This window comes from Takifugu rubripes, chromosome 21 (genome assembly GCF_901000725.2).
Source record: "Takifugu rubripes chromosome 21, fTakRub1.2, whole genome shotgun sequence".
In the NCBI taxonomy this organism is placed as follows: Eukaryota; Metazoa; Chordata; class Actinopteri; order Tetraodontiformes; family Tetraodontidae; genus Takifugu; species Takifugu rubripes.
Window position 1 is genome coordinate 18,630,814 of NC_042305.1, and position 20,983 is coordinate 18,651,796.

The window sequence follows — 20,983 nt, forward strand, 5'->3', positions numbered from 1 at the left end:
TGTGTGTAACTGATATACATAAGATGTTCTTTTTATAATTACACTGATGTTTCCAGGGCCTATGGCCTGTTGATTGGCAGGGGATGTGCACATTTTGAAAGTCTATGCAACAGCAGACCAAATGAAGATGAGAGCCATTCGTAGTTTACTGTAATTCCAACCCAAATTTGATAAGATTATTGGAGAATGCAGCACCGGCAAAATTCCTCCTGAACCTTTAACATATTATTTAATTTGATTTTTCCCCAAAATTATAACTAACTTTGCTTCATAACAAAAAACCAAAAGATGAAATCTCTACATTAACATTTTCTGTTTTGTATCATTAAAAGCGTTTGGTATAAAGGCAACACTGCAGCTCTCAATAAAATACCAATTTAATTAGGTTGGCTGTTCTCTTAATGCAGCCAAAAAAAGGACCCTGGGTTAATGAGCACAAGAGAGGGAATCCTTGACAGTCCTCTTCCTCCCGCTGGACAAAGAAGGTTATTTCAGATTTATTGTTGTGGGTAATCATCACAAATAGAAAATCACTTAACATTCCAATTAATGCAGTGTCCCAAACACCCCTTGGATAAATCAAAAAATAGGAAAAGTCGGACAAGGAGAAGGGGGCCAGTGCAACCTTGAATCACCAGTGCTCAAACGCACACATTCACAGATCACACAAAGAGTGAAAACACAAACCCAACACACATAAATGAGGTGGGAAAGGACAGAGAATGTGCAATGAAAGAGAGGACATCATACCAATATAGATATACTCTGTGTGTGTGTGTGTGTGTGTGTGTGTGTGTGTGTGTGTGTGTGTGTGTGTGTGTGTGTGTGTGTGTGTGTGTGTGTGTGTGTGTTTGTGTGCATGACATTTGCATCTCTGGCTCTGAAGCAGCTCTGGTCATGGATGGTCCTCATCTTTATGTGCATACTGAGTGAGCCCAGGTGCTGCGTGTGGCGCAGAGGTCACACCAGAAAGGGCAAGCGCTAAAATGAAGCCGAGACAAATGCACATGGGCGAGAATCCTATCTGAAAAGCTCATCAAAAAGCACACAAATATGTGGCTTTGTGTAAGTACACAGGCGCCACAAATGGTTGAGCATTTAGTTATTCACTGTCATGTACCTTCAGTGGAGAAGCTGATTAAAAAAGGACAAAGAAGAATCAAACCCGGATTCTCTGCTGCTTCTAGAGCCAGTGGGTGATCTGGTGATCATCAGGGTTGTGTGAGGAGAAAATAAAGTGGATCAAACAAAAAGACAGCCCTCAGCTAGCATCTAGGAGGAGTGTGTGTGTGTGTGTGTGTGTGTGTGTGTGTGTGTGTGTGTGCACCTGCTGCATCCAGTCTTGGGTGCCTTTACTGGTGTCCTGATGCCAGATGTTGTGAGCGGAGTCAGCGAAAGCCACAGCGCGCACTCTGTTCTTCACGTCTGTCTCCCTCTGATTCATCTGCAGGAAACATTCGTGTAAGTTACCTTGCTGAAAAAAAATAAAAAAAATAAACCTCTCCACATATGCTAGTCAGATGGGGGAAAAAAAAGCTTTTTATTGCTTGGTTATGAAAAAAAACATTTGAATATGACCTATCCATTGTGTCAACAGATACCTGCCTGATAAGAATTTGATTCCCTGTCCAACACATACTGGCAGCACACGATAGCACAGGCCCAGCGGAGCAGCAGATACAGATTCAACCTGATGTAAAGCATAATGTGATAAAGTGAAATATGAAAGCGCTGCTTCACCACAGCGTGTCCTTGTCACGTTCTGTGCAAATGACCTTCCCTGTGCACGTTCAAATACCTCGGTCCCCATTCTTAATACCCTCTCCCTTCACATGTCATAGAGAATGTGGCATCCACAGACCCTTCTTCTTATTCCCCTCTGAATGTCAACGCCAAGGAAAATGTCACACAAAGAACTTGTTACAGCGCTACAATAGACTTCCTACACCGCCGGTCCAACCCCAAGGAGCACTGCAGCTGTGGGCCTTGGGGAGGAGCCATTTAACTCTTTGATTTAAGATAACGGCAAAAGAAAATGGAACAGTGCATAAAGCTTCATATTTACTGGCTGTGTAAGTAGGGTTGAAGCAGATTAGTGAGCTGTGGATGACCAGGTATTGGGATCTGCAGATTGGCACAAGGGTAAACCACCTTTCATCAAACACTTGGAAATCTCTTGGAAATATCTGTGACTTGGTGTCTGAGAATGAGGCCAACAGTGAAGTCTGAGTAAAGACGAAGTGAGGTCCGGAATAATAAACATCGGTTGGTGCTTAAAAGCCTGGGAGTGATGGCAAAAAGAGGCTTTAGCCACGGTGCTACGATATGAATTCAAGCTGGAGAAATCGCCCAACAAGTGCAGGTTCGTAGCCGCGTAACACCGGTCATCTGTCAGCCAACTCTTGCTGGTCGGCTGTACGTCAAAATGACAGTGGGCATTTGAATACATCATTCCTTGGGAAAGCCAAATTCAAGTAGGAGTGTATAGAGATAAATGGAATCTATTAAAAGCCAAAGGACTCATACATCACATCGCTGATAAGGCTTCCACAGGAATGTCTTTGTCAGCGAGAGGAAAGAGGCAGAGCGGGGGGGTACAGGCATAAACATCAAATGCGACGCAAACGTAAAGACAGACAACAAAAGCAGAGACGGAGACATTCGCCAGCTCATAAAAAACACACTCTCTCTCACAGATATACACACACGACTCCACCCTCATCCGAGCTTGGTTGAAAAGCTTTCCTCTGGCAGAACTGCACTCGTGGGATTAAGAAAGCCAGCCTTTTAAAACTGGATGTGTCAGTCAAGGTCCTGTTTTCTGGTGCTGGCCAAATGGGCCAGTCCCAGAGTATATGAGCCGCTAGCAGAGGCCAGGAAACAGGAGGCTGTGGACTGACTGACCATGGAAAATGCAAAGCACATGCCTCTAAACGGCTGAAAAATCCCTCTGTGTCTGGGCTTTTTTATTCACCATAAAGGATAAAGAGGCCTGGGCCTGTATTCAAAGTGATCATTAATCGTTTCCTTCATTATTTACAGTCAGTAATCGTGAAATCTGACATGATGCTAAGACGTTTGGAAGTAACCATCAGAGTGGTGTCAGAAATCCTTCGCTGACTGCCCAAACCTCTACGCATACTTTTACTAGCAAACTTGAGAGGTCCAGAAAAACGAGGTTCCTCTATGAGTTGCAAAAACCAAAAAAAAGACAATAAATCACGCCGTCTCGCCAAACATCGGTTTTCTTGGCAACGACTCAACAGAAGAAGTCTTATCCTCCACCGCTGGCTGCATCAATCATCTGTTCTGACAGGTCACTTTGCTCCCGTGCATATTAACATATGGCTGCTTGTGGTAGCAGTTGGAGTAAGAGGTTAAAAAAATGGCTACAGGGCATAATTCAATGCCGTGTGCTCCGGAACCACACTGGAACCACACAAGTCCGTGAATTATAAGCCACAACAACAACAGTGGTGAGAGCGGTTAGTTTCACCTCAGAACAGACGCGCATCATCTATCCTGCGTGGTTACATTAAGCCTACTGGAGAAACTGTATTGGCACGAGTTAGAAAGGCTGCAACTAGTGGTTGTTGGTTCAACTGCTTCTACCGTGTCAGCTGCAGACAAGCGGAGGCAGTAGCTTCGACAAGAAAACAGGCCGGCTGTTGTGATCCGTCTGATGTCGGACAGGCAGAAAAACAGACACCTATGTGGAAACACTTGTTAAGCTAAAACAACAGACACATGTGGGGGCACTTCCAGTCCTTCTGCTGGCCTTTCCTTTATGGCTGAAGCAGCTGGACATGCACAGTAAAGTTAGTGGGGCCCGAACATTGAAGCAATATCGAGAGAATACTTGGTCGCAGAGGACCGAAAAAAATTGGAAAGGCAAAAGTTAAATAAATATGCGAGACAGACAGATGTGAGCAACAAAGTCTTTCTGAATGGTTTATAGATTCCCACGAGGGCGATTCAATTTTGCCTTGGCCCACTTCACAGGGAAAACAGATCACAGGGTCAGCGTCGGAGCAGCATCCCTGAAGCAAGTGAGCTTCAACGGTCTTGAAACCAGCAGCAGTTTATGCTGAAATGGAAACGAGACATCTGAAGCCGAGCTTTCAGCACGGGGGGTGGCCCCGGGTCCACGCTAGCGTGCTTTAAAAAGAAAACGTGCATCAGCAGTTTTGTGCCGTGACTCTCGTTTAGATACGTCACATGATGCACTGATCGTATAGAAGACTCTTGGTGCTGATAATTCTATATATAAACTATCACCCTAACACTTTTAAAAGCACCAAAACTTTGCAAACATGGACAAAGACCTTTGACCTCCCAGACGGCTCTCACTGAAGTGGAGCGCAGGCCAACTGCGCCCCCCCCCCCCCACCATTTGTACTATTGATGTAAACATGTTGTGTGAATGAAAGACGGACGGAAAGGTGGCGTATTATTTATCTGAACAAAGAGATAAAATAAGGGACAAAACATAATTTAACCACATGCTAAGCTAATCTCTGGTTGAGATAAATACTTCATTTCTTGCCTCTCCCTGTGATGCTCCCGTGCTCGCGATTGCTCCGCTGATGCTACACCTAAACACTGATAATAATAAAGACAATTATTTAGGCCTTTGATAATTATGTGTCAAAGCCAGCGAAACCCACTAGATAATTGGGTGAAAACTGAATAGTAATCCACAATGGAGAGCCCCGTGGGGAGACAGGCAGACTTATCCCTGGAAAGAAAGCGGAGCGAAAGAAAAAGGCAAAGACAGAAAGTACTCGCTGTCAGATAGTCAACGTGAAAGCCCACAATTACACATAGAGACAGTGTGAATAGTCAGCAGCAAACAAGGAAAAAAAACAAGGGACGGAGCGACAGAGCGTACGGAAGAGAAATACGGAATGTGGGAATGAGTGCGGACAGCCACGGGCGAGGGGGAAATAATGCTCCTTATGCGGCTCCGCCAGTCCAAGAGGAGGCTCGTAATGCGGCTGGGCCACGGATGCCAACATCCAGAAATAATGTGGGACCGCCCACAGAGCACTGCTTAAATATTTGATTGATTAACTGTCCGGTTGATGCCAGACAGACACAGGGATCAGGGAAGCCGGTGTGAGCGGCGGGAAAACAAACAAACATGGACGCGGGCGCATGCGGGAAGGTTGGGAAAGCACATGGCGCGGACACTCGTGCACACGCCTCCCACCCCCCAACAACTCCAGGCACCTCAACAGTGGAGAGGGAGCGCAACACAAACACAAACTGGAAGCAGAGTTTGTGCGGACAAACGAATGCGGATGGATCCAACGTGGGTCGGCAGCAGCCAAGCGCAGTCGTTATTTGTTGGTAACTGTCAGATCTTCATGTCACATGTAGACTATAAATCCATCTGATTCCACAGAAGACAATGGAGGAGCCCCGTGTATGGCTACCCTACGTAAACTACACACACACACACACACTCAAACGCTCAAAATGTATCCCTGTTTGTTCCTGGCTGTGAAAACACATGCAGCTGGCCCCCCACACACTCCAACACCCTCCACAGGAAGAGACAACACCGGCGCTTCCCGTGGCTTTGATGCCGCGGTCCCAGGTCCCCCGTCGGTCCCCGGCTTCCTTTGTCTTAACCGCAGGAAGGAAGCCCTCTCTAGCATGAGGCCACGGGCCTCCGGGGACCCAGGGGGAGCGTGTTTGTGCGTGTGTGCGGTGTTCGGTGTTGTGGGAGTGCGCGGAGGTTTTGTTCAATGAGGTCACTTACATTCGCTCGCAGGGTTTTTCCCGTCTCGCTCTCCTGTACGTGAACTCTGCAGAGAGCGAGACGAGCAGGAGAAAAGCGCACTAACTTCCTCCGCCATTTCCTGTCACTGTTGAACACAGCCATGATGGTGGGATGATAAGCAGCAGAAGATGGGGGACAGCGTATGCATGCAGGGTTCTAAAAGATTTGGGAGTATAGCCATGGAAACACACACACACACACACACACACAGGAAAAGGAAGGCCAATAAATATTTACTGACACAGCAGAAGTGGAGAAGGGTCGGCCACTAGTGGAAACAAAAGGCAGAGGATGAGGAGCGGCGTGCCAGGAAACCTGTCGGCCGAGGGCCCTGCGCCCCGCATGTGCTCGAATGGAAAACAAGAGGAGGACGGATGGAGGGAAGGAGAGAGGGACATCGCCTAAACGCAGGACAAAATAGACCTCTTCATTTTTGAAACCCTTTTTCTGGCATTTAGAGTTCTGAGATTAGGCTCTTTTCAGATACACATTCCAAAAGAGAATCGAAGGTCTTAAAGGTGGCCCAGATTTCACATCAGCCAAGAAATAATGAAGTTGGCTCACAGTTGACTGACAGCTCCTTCATAAATGTGCCTTTCATAGTCACAACACAATCCAATAAATTTCTAATTAACATCCCTGCAATGATAAGTGTCGGTGATATCATCTCCCAAAAGTCCGATCAATTTGCATTCGTGTCGCCGTGGCGGTCCTTGTTCCGGCTCCACAACACCCTCATGAAATGATACTGACACAATTAACCAAGTGGACAAACTTCTGTAATAGTAGAAGTTGAGAAGAACCGTGTTCGGGATTGTTTAGCCACGTCAATTACAGAAATTCTCCAAATGGTTTTTTCTAATTAGGCAGCGTTCCTGAACAAAGTGAAATTACGGCAGGGCGGCTAATTAAAGTCTTGAGTTAATTAGAATACATGTTAGTTAAGAAACCCGGCACAATGTATGGAGGGCAATGTCTTCATCATTCCCAAATCAACTGGCCATATTAACAGCTTTGGTCTAATAGCAAAGTTACATTTGACAATGATACGGAAGCGTAATCATCATTTCTGCTCTTTTCTCCAAAAAGTGTTTTTTTTTCTTCCTTTCTTGTCTTTCTGCCTGACTCCCAACCCTCCGGCAACGCTGTAAAATAGAAACCTAACCTCAATATTTTCCCTCACGGTGCTGGGACTTGCTGGCCCATTAAATTCTCCTTCCCATGTGTCAGCTTGCACACTTCCACCATGAAATTTTCATATAATTAAACTTTCTTAATGATTTATAAGCTATAATAATAGCCGTAAGTATTTCGGAGCAGGTTAAAAGGACAGCCTTTAAGTGCACACGGGGGGATGACCCTGTTTTAACGTAGTTTCGGATGGGTGCAGGCTGGATGGATCGGGTGAGGGGGGACAAGAGCGACAGAGGGGGGAGTGAAGGAGAGAGGGCCTAACAAGGGCGGCTGCTGGAGGAAGCTACGACCTCTGTGTCGTAACTCAGGGCCATACTGACATAGAGGAGAGCCAATTGGTCCATGAACCTCGGCAGGGAGGAGACAGAAGCAAAGAACAGATCATCCAAACTGATCGGGTCGAGAAACCGTTGTTAGACCGGAAAAAAAGAGTCAGAAGCAGGAAAAAGTGTCAAGGGGATGAAACAGCAAGAGGCTAATAAAAGTCAAGGGTGCCAACCAAGTTACTCTGGTTTTTTCAATAAATAAAGCACACACATGCATACAGGCGCACAGACACACACACACACACACACACCACACACACACACACACACACACACACACACACACAGATGTTTGCTCTCGTCTGCCTCCCTGATGGTGAGCCTGATATGATTGCCACTTAGGAAATCAGTGTGTTTTCGCACCACTCTCAGCTCTGCCAGAGCTAATGTGTTAAATGTCCACCGGGTACTGCTGTCCATTTCACTCACATGCGCACACACAAACACACACACACACACACACACACGCACACACAAACAAACAGGGGTGAAAAAAATCTGAACTAGCTTTGACAAGGTTTTTTATCTACAACTGTTCTGGATTTGTTGAGGCTTAAGTGGGGTTAAACTTTATAATTGGGACTTTTTTCCATTCAGCTGTTCCTCATTACATTCCAATGAAAAATACATTTTCACCGTGTAGAATTTGAATTTTATTTTAAAACACTGAGCGCGCTTGTGGTGGAATTAACTGATATCAGGGTGGACAGTTTTTTCCACCTTAGTTGTTAATCAGGAGAACAAAACATATCTGGAGGCCTCTCCTGCTCCAACAATAATGTATGTGTGTGTGTGTGTGTGTGTGTGTGTGTGTGTGTGCGTGTGTGTGTGTGTGTTTTGTGTGTGTGTGTGAGTCTTCAGGGACTCACAAGAATCAGCAGAGGTTTAAATTTTCAAGGGCACTGGATCCACGTCTGAGCAGAGAACTCCGCGCTGACAAAAAAATCTGAAGAAATAAGGCAAAGTGAGGCGAGGTGTTCCACAGCGCTAATGAAAGTTATAAAGACGGCCTTAACCCCTTCAGGCTTCATCCACTGAACTTTCATATTTGCTCATCTTCAGTGCTGCAGGGAACAGAGTAAAGAGAGAGGTCGGGAGAAAAACAGACAAGAAGGGAAAGAAAAAGAAAGTCCTCCGTATTCAAAGGTAGGAAAGTAGAAGGGAAGGAAAACTACAGAAGGACAAGACGACTGAAAATTTATAACTATCTGAAATTAACTTCTTATGGCCAGTAGCTATGATTTAAAATCATTTTTTAATGAGAAGGGAGATGAGCCACAGAAGGGAAATGAGCCACGTTACAACAGGTTGGAAGCTTATTCACCCCTTCATGACCAAAGTTTGGGATTCTCGAGGCAAACAAAGAACAATTAATTTGGTTTTATTCTGAATTATTATTGTCAGGAACGACCACGTTTTCAAATTGAAGCGCAGAACCTTTGCTCTTCTCATTTTTATTCTTGCAAACAAGTGAAAATAGAAATAGGAAGTTAACAATGAAAAAAACAAGCATGAGCAAGGCCAAAAAAATAAATATCGGAATCACAAAATCTCCTTGTTTTATCCGCCAAGGAGGCTGTGAGACAGCCGGAATTTTCTTTGTCAACTAAATAACCCGAAGAGTCATGAACATATTTCAATGAAATGTTCAACCAATGCTGATAATGGGCCTGATAATGGATTCAATTTGGGTGACATTCCAGATTCTGGAGGAACGTTAGCCTTTGATCCCAATGCAGCCCACCCTCTGATGTCTGCCTATATGGAGTCTATGCTACATTATGCTAGACTAGGGGTGTAAGTTACAATATGAGAGGAAATGACCTGCTTGGCAGAGGACTTCTGAGTGGTCTTTTGGTTATTATTGTCATTATTATTATGTGATTCATGTTTTTACTCTTTTAAATGCATCAAACTTCCCAAAATTAATTAAATGGAAAATATAATGCTTTTCTTTGAGTGCACCAACTGAAGTGCTTTACAAGTGAGATTATTGATTAAAAGCAAAGCCTGAGTGAAAGGAGATGAACATATGTACAACACACACACATTGTCCACACACAATTCACACACAAGTATATTAGTGTTATAAAAAAAAAGCAATTAAACCATAGTGGTATAGAGCCTGAAGCAACGAGGACTGTCAATTCTGCTGGAAATGCCACAGTAGATTACAGTTGGGTTTGTGGATTCCATGAACCCTTTTTTTGATTAGGGAGTCAATTATTTCTCATTACTGAAGATGCTATTTCAGAAAAAGACCTTGTCAGTCAATCATGCAGAAAGTCCTCGAAAAGCGGTGAATAAACCATTAAAGAGAGCGACGGCTGTGGCGGTGGTGCTGCCGATGGGGGGGGGGGGGACGGGACACACTGACCCTTTTTCCACACCCAAACTCTGACTAGTACTCAAATTACCTTTTTAACTATTACACCTCTGTCAGGGCTTTGTCAGCGTATGGTAATTAGGGCCTTGAGTGGAGAAGATTTGAAAAGAAAACAGTATATTTATTAGTTTATCTGGGAGAAAAGCATTTGTGTGGCGCTGAAGGTAAGTTTGAATGTGGTGATTATCTTGTCAGTTTCAGGGTGTTTGTCGAAGAGTTTGTGCGTCCGTGTGTGAGTGCTGAAGGTGTTTGTGTGCCTGAGGGGGGAAGGATGCGCGACTGAACGGCGCCGTTCGTCACTTCAGGTATAATACACACATGTGTGTGCGTGTGTCTGTCACAGACGCACACTCCTGCTATACACACCTATGGTATATAGAATAAACATATAGGATATAGGTGTGTTTATGTGCGTGCGCTTTAGGTGTTTACGGCGCGCTGATGGGCGAGCGCTGCGCGTTTCTCCCGTCCTCTTTGTTCCGTGTTGGGTTTGACACCTCTGAACAATAGCAGCGCTTCACTTCGCCCAGCCCCAAGCACGCGCTGCACGGACGGGAGCTGCCAATTAGCACTATCAAACGCCGCTCGTCAGCCGTCTGCTGAAGAGAAAAAACGTTCCCACCAAATCAGGGATGGAGAGGCAGGGGTTTTTTTTCCCTTTTTTTTTGGAATAAACCAATTAAATTCATCAACAGAGTTTAAGATGCAGGAGAGTGTGATCAATACAGAATGGAGCAGCGTGCGAGTTAAAAACAGGCTCTTGATCTGCATCGGCACCCTGGAGCCGATCTTTCGAGGCGTCAATGACCCGACCTCCAACAACAGGCTCCTTTTGCATAAAGAGGATATTTACTCCATCAAATTCTCGCCTTTCCTGGGCTGCGTTTGATGCCACCGTGGGTGAGCGGTGTTTGGCAGCGACCAGGCAGCCAGACGACGTGGTTTGACCCAGGGGAAGGTGGGTCGACGTGGGGAGAGAGCACTGATGGGAAGGGGGGGGGGGGTGGCCTGTCATGGTGAGAGCTCTCAGAGGGCCAGAGGTGAGCAGGGGTGTCTGGGAGATGACTGCCGTTCTTCTTGGTGGTCCAAACCCTTTTCATTAACCTAAACCCCCGCGCACAGAATCAGGGGATGGAAACGGGAACAGGGGGTGCTGACGGGTGCAAAGCAATAGCCCCGGTGACCACCAGAGACCCGCCGCCTTCCCGGCTTCCTGTCTGTCTGCATGCAGATCTGTGTCATCCATTACCGACAAGGGACTGCTTTTTAACAAAACAACACAAACAGGAGCGCGTGCGTGCACACACAGCCTGCACACGCAGGAATACACACATCACAACCTGCACAAGGAAAGCGGGTAACAAAGGACAGGCACTGCCCCCTAGTGTTTTCATCAAAGAGAAATCAGACCAAAATCAACTACCCATCACCCCTTGGAAAGTCATAAACATATTCAGGAGGGGAGAAAGGGAAAGTGGGGGGATCGAAAAGCTGGATTCACAGGAGCAACGGCATTACATGCAGAAGATTTGGGGTGGGGGTGGGTGAGATGGGGCAAGACACTAGGGAGAGGGGGATCTGAGATGAAGACGGGATGGAAGTTGAGCATAGGGGATGGGGGATGGGGGATGGGGGCTCACTGTGTGCATTAGCTGGTCGGTGGTGGAGGAAGACGACTTGACACGATCAAGATGTTTTTAATGCTCATGGCGGAGAAAAGTGTGGATGGGAGAGGAAGCGAGCAAGAGAGGCGGCGGCAGGCCATGCGTGAAAGCTGATGTCAGAAGAGTCTGGAGGAATCGTCAAGTGTGAAGCCATCTAATGGGAAAGGGGAATATATATGAGGCCGGGACCTGCACATGCCGAGCCACCCGGTTTGGCCCGGCGACTGATCCGAGCAAAAGCCACGAAACTAATAAGAGACATGACGGGGAAATGAAAAGCTGGCTAGCCGATGCTAAAGCAAACCCTGTGGAGCAAACTGCACACTCACGCTTGAGCGTCAAACCATGCTGCAAAGAAACGTGTTGACGGGAAATTCTCGTGCGCTCCTTCCTTTTTTTCCTCAGCAAGCGTGCGCCCGTCAGATTCTCGACATGAATTAAGGCCTTTGCTTCGGCGGTACAATCAGCTCTGAACTGGCAGAACATCACGACTGCACAACGTGTCACTCTTTCACACACTCCCTCCTTTATTCCTCTTTTATTTCCCTTTACTCCTCCAGACCCCCCCATCATATCTCACAGTGCATGAAGTTATAAAATGGCACATAAAACAATCCCTCTCTTTTCACATTCAAATTTGCCACAATAATTTTTTTTTTTTTTTTTAATTTTACTACAGGCACATCAGTGAAACCCAGTTCTGATCAGCCGCACGTCCAAATGTAGAGTATCTGCAGTTGTCACGGGTGAAGCTTGCATTTCGACATGAGTATAATCAGTATTATTTGGCTTTGAACAGTAAAGCTGGATGGGCTCTGTAAAAACATCTTTACAAACACGGTGAAAGAATATCGCGACCCTGGCACTGACAGTTTGGCGGAGGCTGGGCGAAATAAAACCCACAGAATTCCAACGCTCAATTCAATCTTTCAAGTCAGTGAAAGACAGAGGCTAAAGGAGGAGGTTGTGGATGAAAAAAACAAATTTGACAAAGAAAGAAAGGAGAGGAGAGAAGGTTTAAACTTCAACCCGCGAGTCACCGGGTTCACTGACATTTGCACCAGGATCCGCCTTGCTGCTTTCTCGCTGCTTTTCAGCAACACTTTCTCTCCTTTCAATAACCAAGACTTATTCTTCCTCCTACATTTGCTGCAGAATGAAACCATTCACGGTCTTCAGGGTAGCGAAAGATAAAGCAGGAAAAAAAAGAGAAACAGAACAGCAAACTGAATTGAATGTGCTGAATTTGAGTGATGTCTGCATGACAGTTTGCAACCCTGTATGTCCTCAAAATCCTTCTATATTGTATGCATTCTAATAGAAGAATTAACAAGGGGGAGGGGGAATTGACATGTGAAAAGTGATTCATTTGAGCTGTCAACATGTCATCTTCACCACATTCAAACCTCGTGCCAACTATTCCCATTCCCTCTCCGGCGAGGCTGACCCAGGTCATGATCAGCTGAAATGCTCAGACACAGGGTGAACGCTTAAAGACACTGCGGATGGAACACAAGACTTGGCTGGAAGATGCGACGACATCAACGTAGGCAAGAAAAATCTACGAGTAAACAAAGGCTACAAAAAGCATGTTCACAGCTAAGAAAAAAATAAACATAATAGCAAAATTTGGCCATTCAGCGCAACAATTGCAGACAGACTTGTATTAAGTGAGGTCAAGTGAAGATTTACAGACACTTGGCAAGGAAGCAAAGAGCAACACTGACATGAAGTGAGAGAAGAGACCGAATCCAAAGTAAAGGTGAAGAGCGAGAATGAGGTGAAAGACTTGAATTAAGGTGAGACAAAAAAGTGGGAAGAAGTTTAGATAAGTGTGGAGACAATGGGAGCGGATTCACAGTTTTAATAGCAGGGCAGCAACGTGCGCGGGGACGGTAAAAGCAACGAGCGGCAGAGTGAAAGACGTAAACAGCGCTGTCAAATGGGCACTAAAGAGTGTGAATGGAAGAGTGAGAGAGGTCTAGAGCAGAGGGAAAGGAAGAGCAAGACCTTGCCTCTGAGGCAAGGAGCTGAGAGGAACGGGCGAGGCAGACAAAGCCGCGCACTGCTCTCACACAACAGAACAAAGGGAAGAGGTGCATCATGGGAGTCGGAGCCATGCGCCGCCGCTGACGCCATGCTGGATGGGAGCGCGCACTAGCTTTTCTTGACCTAAATGCTACATCACATTAAAATACTTTAATAAACACCCTTTCTAACTTTTGAAAGAGGCAATCTTGCGTGAGTAAACACAATTATTATGATATTTCATTTCTAATTTCTACAACTACCACTAAGACTCATTAAGACTCTACAACCATATCTCATACAGTAAAAAATGGCATAGTCAAGATTACTACACACATAAAAAGACTTCCACAGTAACATAGCCCATCCATAGTTTTATAGATTATACATGCATAGCTTGAAGTAAGAACATCAGAAAAGATACTGGCTGCAAAGTTTTTTATTCGCCACTTTCTAACTCTACTTAGGCCTCTCTTGCCCTGTTCTTCCTCTCCTCATTCTGACTATCTATTGGTCTCTCTTGCATCCTCCGGCAGGTCTGATATGCCAGAGCTGCAGCTGTGTAGCACTGACTCTAGGAAAGAAAAAAAAACCCAAAGTGATCAATGTGAGAAGGCACGGGGCGCTCATGGACAGGCCAATCAATGTTGGAAAGAACCTTGCCCAGGGCCTTATGCAAATGGAAGCACGTCCTGTAACCTCAGGAGTGAACATGCGCACTAGATCAATGGGACGAGGGTAGAACCTTAGAGCAAGATCAGCCTCAGCCAGTAAATATGTAATGATGTATCCCTCAAGACTTAACTGAACTCAAATGAACTTCAACAAACTGGGCTTCTCCCACTGTAAAGTGGCAAGAAAGACCCCTGCTGAACAGGTGTGGGTTAGGTGGGCGTGGACAAAAACAACCAAACCTAAATCAAGATGACACAAAGCGCATAGAACCCTATTAATAGTTGTTTGTAATGGCTTACATCACTACGGCAACATGGGTTTTGAGGAGCTAATGAAGCCAGGGAACTGTTATGAGCAGCTGAGATCGTCCTTGATCGTTAAAAGGCAGCCAGGGTCAAACCGACGCTCTTGGAGCACAGCCTGTATCTCCCTGAAGCCGCGACAGTGATCACGCTAATTAGAGGAACTTTTATTAAGTAACAAAGTGGTAACGATTCAGAGGTAGACAACTTCTATTGTAATTTCTGTAGAAACTCACACAAGTCGGAGAAGTCTAACTTCTACTGCATCTGAGAGAATAGAAAGAAACAGCAAATGTAGCTGAAGAAGTGAAAAAATAATGGAGCAATGAAGAAAGACTGATAGAAAAAATGATAGAAACCTGCAGCATGTTGACCGTTCCTGTCTCAGGACCTGAGGAGAGGGCAACAGCTGCACATACGCCTCTGAGCTGAAGTAAACTTTAGGAAAGTGTGATCAAGACCAGGCACATATATACTGTGTCTCTATATCTATGGATATACATATATATCTATAGATATATATGTATATCCATCCATCCATCCATCCATCCACAAAATTACGGAAATTAAACTCTGCACCAATCCAAATGACAATGTAGTGAAGAACCAAAAATGAAAATCTCATATAAACTCATATTTTTAAGATCCCTCAAATATACTTTAAGGTGGCAAATGTAATCCAGAACCTTAAAATGCTCCTGAAACAGAGAGAACTCCCGACAAAGGTGAGAATAATGATAACGGATTGAAGGGAATACTTCACAAAGCCCATTGTGCAAGTATCCTTTTCAGCAGCAAACCCGCTGTAATTTGGTCTGCGTCATCTGCCTCCAGTCACAATGCAGCACTACAGCTTTGAAATGGATGGCAAATGAAGGCCATTTGTACATAATCACAGCAGATAGAAGAATTCAGGAGCCCTACAATGTGTTGTCGAGGTGCAAAGAAAGACCTTGGACTATCTGTGGCAGCCAGCGCAGCTAAGGTTGGGTGAAGGGGGGGGGCTTTTATTCCCAGAAACAAGCAAATCAATTCAAATCAAATCAGCTTGCTAGCCGTGACATTTAAACAGTTCAATTTACATCCTTATGTTAAGAGGAGAGCTGCTCTCTAAGATGCCTATTCATTCACAAAGAAATTAGACGTCTATATTTCAGCCGCTTAATAGAGCAAATACGCTGAAGCTGTAGTGAGGAAGGAACCATGTCTTGTCACGGTGTACAAAGGGCTCGGCATTGTCTGTCATTATGAGACGAGCACAAAAACACCAAGAGGATATTATACATGAAATAGACAAGAGTGGAAAGCGGCACCATTCATGATATGCATGCATTATTATATACGTAAACACACACATATGCGCCAACATTCATGTGAACACACGTGCACAATTCTACAGGGGTGATGATATATGGTGTGTCCCGAGGCTGCCGTCCCACTGTGCAGGCTGGCAGGCACTTTTGTCATGGTGGTCCTTTTGTTTCACATCAAACAAAACAGCACAGCTTTGCATAAGGCTCCACTAATTTCTGCTAGTGTGCCCCCGCCATTTATCATCGCCTCTCACCCTCTCCTCCCCTAACGTGGCTCCGATAGCTGCGCCCCGCCAAAGCCGTTCTGCTCGCGATGATACAGGCTTCTCCAGGCTAGAGGTGATGCACGCGCGCAGGCGGAGGATGTGCACTGCTCGCAAGCCTGGCAGCTACGGAGAACCTTGAGATAAAAACAGACCTTCTCTCCATCCCCTCTGGAAGCTAAAAGACAGAGTTGCGTTCTTTCGTGCATACATCTAGCATAAGATGAGGCTGTGCACAGGTCTTCGCTCCTTATATTCAGCATACTCAAGATTGGATAAAAATCATTCCAGTTTAGACGTGACAGGGAAGCACCTGTGTATGGTAAGGACAGGACAGGAAGGCAGAATTTTCCAAATGAAAGAATTTGTGCCTCTTTTGGCTGATATAAATGCAACATATCACAAAGATCGTGACTAAGAACGACACTTAATGTCATTCATTACGTTTCCGTGGCCTGCACAAGGTCGCGTGTTCACTGGCCTGTTACCGCTCCAGTGGTGGAGCCGCGGCCAGAACAGGAGTCCAGCACAGAGGGCATAGTTGGCACAGCTGCTGTCCTGAGGGTCAGCAAGCATGGGGGAAGGGGGTGGGGGGGGGGGGGGGGATTAGGAGGATAATCGAAATAAGGACATGAAGCAGAACATTGCAGGTTTCTCTGTTTTGTTTTTGCAATAGGGAATTCTATGGTGAAGACACCCAGCGAGCCTGAGCAGATGCAGATGGAATATAGACTTTAAAATGGAAAAGGAAATGGAACCGTGCAGACACAGAAGCACAGCGGCTGTTTGTTCACTCGTACGTCGACCTCACAACATAATTAGGCATTTACTGAATCTAAATGTGAATTTTGCCCCCTTTTTCAAAAGCGCCCAATTTAGAATATCTGGCTGAGTTCGAAGATGCCACATCACAGTCGGGGGAAATCAATCACTTTCTCAAAGGAAAGAAACCTCTGCATTAAGCGTGTAGAACTAACGACGCCGACTCTTGTGCTTCCGTCTTCCACATCCTTCGCACAGCAATGCAACACTGAACTCTGCGAGGAGCAAAGAAATCCTGCATACCCCCCCCTCGAGCCATCGTCCCACATCTGACACCTTGAGTCAGCGTGCACTCGAAAACTAAGACCAAGGACGGCGTGGGGAAAACCCGCCGACAGGCTGAAACAGATGGCGCCGCACACAGAGTGTACAGAGAGATGTTCCGCGCTCACGTACGGGATATTTGTGGCAGCACCTTATGCTTCCTAAGGCCTGTTGTGGCGGCTGCCTGGTCGTCTGTTTGGCACCCACACATTTGCGTACCGGGAGACAGTTGCATGCTTACGTAAGCCCTTATATAATGTTTGCATGGTTTAGCCAATAAGGGTTTTCCGTCTCTGCTGTGGGAGCAGGGAGGTTATGTGGGTTGGAACAGGTGTCCCCCACCTCCCTGCACCTCTGTGACCCGTCCTCAGACCCTGACCTCTTCCCGGTGGTTTGTTTTAGGCGATTTGTCATCATGGAAAGAATCGTTAACGCGGATCTAAGATTTATTTCCGACAGGAAAGCAAGTACGCACTCACCTCTAGAGGCAATTTCAAGATGGAAAATCAAAGTGGGATGATTAGCAGGGAAATGACCCATCTTTGTGTAAAGGTAAACGAGCAGCGAGGACACCAGGGATAAAAGCAAACATTAGACCAAACAAGTGACCTCCACAGTGGCAAAGAGAACACGGAGAGGACAGAATGGAGAGATTCTGTGAGAGCTAAATTAACACAAAAGAGGGTTAAAAAAGACACAGAGGCAACGCAGCGACAGAGGGAAGAAGCCTTCCCCCTGTAGCACACGCTTCCTTTCTCTCTGATTCAAAGGCAGTTAGCTACTCTTTGATGTAGCTATAATTAGTATGTACACACTGTGAAGTGTTTTAAAAGAAATCAAATTGCAATGAAACACTCGAGCGCTCCAAACAGGGGCTAACATGCTCCGGAGCAAGGGGAGCGAGAAGCAGAAATTAATGGCGGCTCTTTTTGATGTGGCTGATCATAAATGTATTTATTAACTGCAAAGGGGAGTAGTAATTAACCCACAGACAGCTTGTTTTCTCTGGGTCTTCTCATATGTCAAACGGTTCATCCCGCAAGGCTCCGCTCTTCACTCGCCTGCTCATGCGCGCACACTTTCCCTCCTCGTCCCGCTGGACCACTTTCTCCTCAATTAAGTAGATGGTGTGTGCACGAATGTGCGTGTGTAACTAAGTGCTTGCTTTTGATTGTGACCAATATGAAAGGAAGCAGAAAACGAAGATTGAATTTTTTAAAAAAAAAACAAAGTTGTTGGGTGAAATTGCATCATTTGTGTTGCTATAGAAACCAAACCAAATGAGCTTTAGCGGATTTCAGGTTTAACCATTCAAATAGTGCGATACGCGATGTGACATGATGTAAATGGTCAATAGTAGGAAAGGACGACATGAAGGTTGTGATGCAAGAGGACATTCAAAGCTTAGAAAAGCTAAAGACATAAATGTCCTCTCCCTGTCGGGTCACACCGATTTTCAACTGTCATCAACGACTAAACGGTCACAAACAGTCGTTTCCCCTCGAGTTGTTCACGACAGCAGGAAGACACATCAAAGCCAAACTTTCCACGTTCCTACCTTTGATATAGAGCTGGTTTTGTGACACGCCACCTGCTGGAACAGCAGCGTGACCCGTTCTGGAATTTAATGTGACCTTGGCGTCACTGTAGGACAACAAGCGTCACCATCGTGCACAGGCGGCAGCCCTTCAAGAAAGAAACCTGAAGGATGGCGGAGATGGCGGCAGTCCGGGGGGGGGGGGGGGGGGGGGGGGGGGGGGTGGTCCGCCTCTACTGCCTGACGACGGTGAATGAGCCTGAAATCACCGCTCAACTCACTCTTTGCCAAAAGCTTCTCTGAAATTTCACTGTTGGATCAGGTCTGGTGCTTCTACTGAGCAGGTGGGTCACATGACCTCACACTGCCTGTTATATGTCCCCGTGATCTTTGATATTATCTTCCCCACATGGCACGTAGCACGAGCTGAGCATTTCTACATGTGTTCTGCATACATAACTTTTTACTGGGCTGATCACATGACAAGGACATCACACAAAAGCAGGTGGGGGTCTTCACTCATCGTACGATATACCTGCAGATGGAGAGAAAAGGCTGACGCAAACACGGAGAGAAAAGCAAGTCCTCGTCTCAGCAGCAGTAAGCCCAGGAGATCGCAAGACTGTCACGGACAAAACACAACATGAATATTTAGCAGGCAAATTAAAATTACAAAATACTGAAAAAGACCAGGCAAAAGAAAGGAAATAAAATATTCCCGAAAGCACCGGTGGGACAAGTGCCCACCTTTAATCCCCAATAGCCATATCGTCATGGTGCCGTCTCTTTTCTCCTCCTGTTTTCAAGGAACACCTTTTGAATATTATGGGATGCAAAACCTTTGCATCAAGAAACCAGTGATGAACCGAAGCAACGCTGAGGTGATAGAAAGGTAAGGCTGTTGTATGTTCAACAGAAACCAAATAAATCAGATACAATATTTGGAGAAATATCACACAGACTTTTGCTTAAACCCACATCTGTGGTCTCGTCTCATCTTCAGAACCGCTTTATCCCTTTCAGGGTCACGCCGAGGGTCCACAATGGGCGAAGGTAGGTCCCCCCTGGATGAGACACCAGGTCATCGCAGGGCTCAATGTGAGCATTTCTGGGTTCGGTACCTTGCTCAAGGGTACCTGGGCACCTTCCCCTACTACTAGAACATCTTCCATGTTTTGTCTACACTGGGGCTCGAACCAAGCACCCTCCGCTTCTCAGCCCAGTCCACATCAGCCTGAGCTACCACCGCCCATATCTACTGTATAGTGATAGCTAATACATGAACGAGATGACTGTTTACACAGGTCAAACAGCCGGTACCAGCAGTGAAGACCAGCATGGTACCAGCAGTGAAGACCAGCATGGTACCAGCGGGGTGTGCTGGGACGCCAGACTCCACGGCCTTACTGAGAGATAAGCCTCTTTATGAAAAGAGCAACAGATGTGAATGCGATGATCGATATATGATGCTCAATCCCACCAGGCCGCCGCAGTAAAACAAACAGTAGGAAATGAATAATCAGCTTCAGAAGCTTCGAATAACCCCCAAAAGGCACACTGCAGGCCAATTTAGTGGAAGGTGTGGTTAGAAAGCCAAGCTCTCTAAACCTCCCCTGTGAACCAATAATTCCACCAAATCCACTTGCACCCACCACCGTCTCCCATAAAGCAGGGGCTCTACACGCTCCGCATCAGACCCGTTCCACAGCACCACCATGTTCAGCTCCATCCTTCCTCTCCTGTGTGGAGGAGGCCGAACCACACGGTTTAGCTGCACTTTTAAAACTCAGTGTATGATGCTTTGTTTGGTGTTCAGAGGTGTACAAAAGCGTCCCGACGTGAACGTTAGCGATGCTCTGTGAGGCTTGGCTGGTGGGCTGTGACACATGAGAGGAGGGAAAAAAGAAACACAACTACTCACCAGCTCAACAAAAGACAGTCCTCCGTAGCTGTGGGCCATGATGAAGACATTCTTGGCTTCGGCTTTGGACACAAAGTGGTCCCACACGTGCACCACGTGTTCCTCGGAGGAAGCGTTTTCCTGCAACAACACAGCAACGTTTTTAATGAGCAACAACCCGCCCCCCACCAAAAAACAACTGACAAAAAACCTCCCGAGTCTCAAGGTCGCCAATATCACCAAAAAGCAACGCAGCAGCAACAGGTTAAAGATGTATTTCCTTGACAATGAAATATCAATAGCACTGTTAAACCACATCAGAGGCCACAACCTGAGCCCCGCCGACAGGAAAGGCATTAAGGAGAAACAAAAAGAGACTCGGCCTGGGGTGTTTTCTATAAAGAGCCACAATTCTGGTGATCAATAAGTCTTGCATATTGCAAATGCCCTAAATGTAAAATTCAATAGGATGTGTGACTTAACGTTTAAATCTTAATTTGCTCTCTCTTGTTGAATCGATG

General features: G+C 45.9%; 1 protein-coding gene across 3 annotated transcripts in view; it reads right to left on the minus strand.

Moving 5' to 3' along the window:
• Nucleotides 1–20,983, minus strand: part of arb2a (ARB2 cotranscriptional regulator A) — a 111,884-nt gene that overhangs the window by 38,600 nt on the left and 52,301 nt on the right. For 2 of the 3 annotated variants that reach the window (XM_003975248.3, XM_011616064.2), the window contains exons 8-9: nt 20,484–20,603; nt 1,328–1,444 (exon numbers count right to left, since the gene is read on the minus strand). In XM_003975248.3, the coding sequence (XP_003975297.1) occupies nt 1,328–1,444; nt 20,484–20,603 (237 nt within the window). The remainder of the gene's footprint in view (nt 1–1,327; nt 1,445–20,483; nt 20,604–20,983) is intronic. The other variant, XM_029829802.1, reaches the window with a different exon arrangement.